The 2911-nt window shown below is 32.7% G+C and overlaps 1 protein-coding gene across 1 annotated transcript; it reads right to left on the reverse strand.

The window, feature by feature from the left end:
- Positions 1-517: 517 nt before the first annotated feature.
- LOC117104778 (exostosin-2-like) lies at positions 518-1860 on the reverse strand. Its single transcript, XM_033245629.1, has 2 exons — positions 1654-1860; positions 518-1117 (listed from the first exon to the last, which is right to left on the reverse strand). The coding sequence occupies exons 1-2, from the start codon at positions 1843-1845 to the stop codon at positions 767-769; spliced, it is 543 nt and encodes a 180-aa protein (XP_033101520.1). The 5' UTR covers positions 1846-1860; the 3' UTR covers positions 518-766.
- Positions 1861-2911: the final 1051 nt, after the last annotated feature.

Consider the following 2911-nt stretch of genomic DNA (forward strand, 5'->3'; position numbering starts at 1 on the left):
GTCCATCTGTGACAGGGGTTCTCAACTAGGCTAGGCCTATATTGCAGTAGGGGGAAAAAATGATTCATTGAATAAACACTGAATAAATTTTACACGACCTTGGCATTACCTTACAAATGCGTGTGAATGCTTTATATCTCGGTAGGAATAACTCGGGAGATGGCTCGGTTACAATTTGTTACTTTTTGTTAAATTTAACTTCACGTGTGAATCGGGTATTATGTTCAAAAAGTGACTCCGGTCTGAACCTACTATGTATTTGAAGAGGAATAATAAGTACATTCATTATTGTAAAGCTTGCAGGAATGTATGCTATGGTATTGCAGGATACATGTACAATAGGATACATGTAAAAAGAAGTGGTGCCTGCTACTACAACACAGCCCTCTTTTTTATACTGTATTTATTTGGTGTTAAATCTAAAATTCACTTTGGCCTCTGACCCATTTTATGCCCACCACTATTTTAAAACAATCTGTGACCACAATGTGTTATATATTCAGACTTTAACATCATGTAATAATTCATAAACTGAGTTGTTTTATTCATAAGACTTAATTATTGGAAAGCAAGCTTCTTAACCACCAGGCTACAACACCACTGCTGCAGCATTATTTTATCCAACAAATACCAAAGATGATCTCTAATAACAGTATTACAATTAAGTTCTATTACAATATATAAAAAATGCTACTGAATTGATCAATATTTCATATAAATAGTACTATATTACAAAAATCTGTACAAAATAATGCATTAAATTACATTAAATATCACCAACGTCCTTAAATCGTTTCAACTCCTGTGGCAAGGTGTCTAAGTGCAGGACAGGATCAGCTCGATATTCAACACTTTTCAATGGCATAATTCCGTAAATCTTGGAAAAATCTGAAATGCATTCGGACCTTGCTTCCATGTGCTTTGGATCAGCTGATAGGTTTTCGTTGTTGATGCATTCTGGGCATTTGAATTTCTTCTTAGGGGTGACCTTCATCGGTGGTTTGCCCGTTATATTACTGATAAGGAAGTTCATTGCAATGTCTTCACAGTTGAAATTTTCATCAACCCAAGATTTAATGACAGAGGGCATTTGATGGGTGTACAGGAAGTTGAAGAACTAAAATACAAAATAATCAACTACAGTTATACAATTTTTGTTATTACAAAAACAAATTTGTAGTGGAATAAAAGTATGAAGTTTACATCTCTATTAATCATCTAGTTCTACTATGGTATTGAGCACTCTCCTCCTGAAGATCTTGAATTATTTACTTGTATATAATACATAAACTATAAATTACTGTAAGAAACTATAAACTACTGTAAGAACTTGTCAATTACATGACTGAATTATTCATTGTTTTGACCATTGAAGTTAGGTCAAGATGATATTAAAATTTTGGTCATATTTTATTATATTCATCATTTATTATTAATAAATATAAAATATTTATCAGTGTATTTACTGAATGTAATGATATTCCTATTTTGTTTTAATACCTTAAAAATACCATGTATTTAATTTATTATATAATACTATAATTTTCCTCACGTCTCTATTGTTTATTTTATTTATTCATTTAATATTTACAGTATTCAAATCTTACTACTGTACTTATTTATTGATAAATATAATGAAGTTCTGATACACACCTTATGATAGAAAGCAGCACCAGAGAGAATCATGGACATGGAGCTAGTCCATTCCGAATTATATTTCCATTTGCCGGTTCCCTCATCCCATAAATGCAGACGACCTGGATAACCAACCAATCGATCAGGGAACTCACGCCACACCTGCACGAACGTAAGAAATACCGAAATTACAAATTTGTAAAACACCATTCAAACACTACACTTTTAAGGACTAACAGCTATTGTGTGTTCAATTAATAAACAAGAACAGTATTTTTGCAGCATTTATGTCTATTAACATACTGTATCAGCTATGGTTTTTTGTTCACAGCATCATGATAAGAAACACTGAATTACAAATCTGTAAAACAGATCATCCAAACACCACAATTTAAGGACTAACAAACATTGTGCATTCAATTAATAAACAAGAACAGTATTTTTGCAGCATTCATGTCTATTAACAGACTGTATCAGCTAGGTTTTTTTTTAATAAAACAGCATTATGAATTCATTTAATTGATACAACATTCAGCCCTCAAAATTAGGAAAAAAGTATGTCGGCAAAAAAAAAAGTAAAATCGCTGGCGGTATAAAATTGACATCGGTTATAACATCGGCAGTTTTTAGTTTAAGCTATGGCCATGAAATCAACCCATGCTGACCTGTTATAGCAGTGATGGATGGCTTTTCAAGTCACCCAATTAAGCTGGAAAGCCTAGCCTATGTACTGATGTTCAAATTCACGACTAATTATTGATAAAATGTTAAACAGTGTTAATGTTATGATGATGATTAAAATGAAACTACAAAAAAAGACATACAGTGGAATCTCCGAATTCCTAATGCCTAGAAAGCAGAATTTCTAGACAAAAATAATGCAATAATCATTGCTGCCTGTTAATTAACAGGCCTAGCACACAGCACCCTGTGAATGAACCGTCGTACTGCTAGCTCAGTCCCAATATCGTTGCCATAGAGATTATCTATTGATTAAAACGACACACCAGTAGGCCTAAACGTTAATGTTTAGATAAAGTGAATGTTACCCCTTCCATTGTTTATTAAGTGCATTATCTCCTTCTGGCCTAATCCTTTAAAAATCGATTGCAATCAACCTAAAATGAAGACGGAACTCAAAGCAAGTTTCTACGATGGCTTTCTCTTTTTCTTCAGTATTTTTTAAGTAACTCTTAATTCGGATTTGTTGGATGTCGTGCTAGATTCATCAGTGCAAATTACAAATGCATAGCTTATTCCTCAAAAGCATGTACAA

Source organism: Anneissia japonica, unplaced genomic scaffold, assembly GCF_011630105.1.
Source record: "Anneissia japonica isolate Jap-2015-1 unplaced genomic scaffold, ASM1163010v1 scaffold91707_len7297_cov202, whole genome shotgun sequence".
Taxonomy (NCBI): domain Eukaryota; kingdom Metazoa; phylum Echinodermata; class Crinoidea; order Comatulida; family Comatulidae; genus Anneissia; species Anneissia japonica.

Excerpts from the sequence above, each read along its gene's own strand:
- LOC117104778 (XM_033245629.1), bottom strand. The coding sequence starts at position 1,845 with ATGGTGTTTTACAAATTTGTAATTTCGGTATTTCTTACGTTCGTGCAG. Across the intron at positions 1,118-1,653 it reads GTGCTGCTTTCTATCATAAG|TTCTTCAACTTCCTGTACAC; the intron begins GTGTGTATCAGA and ends TTTGTATTTTAG.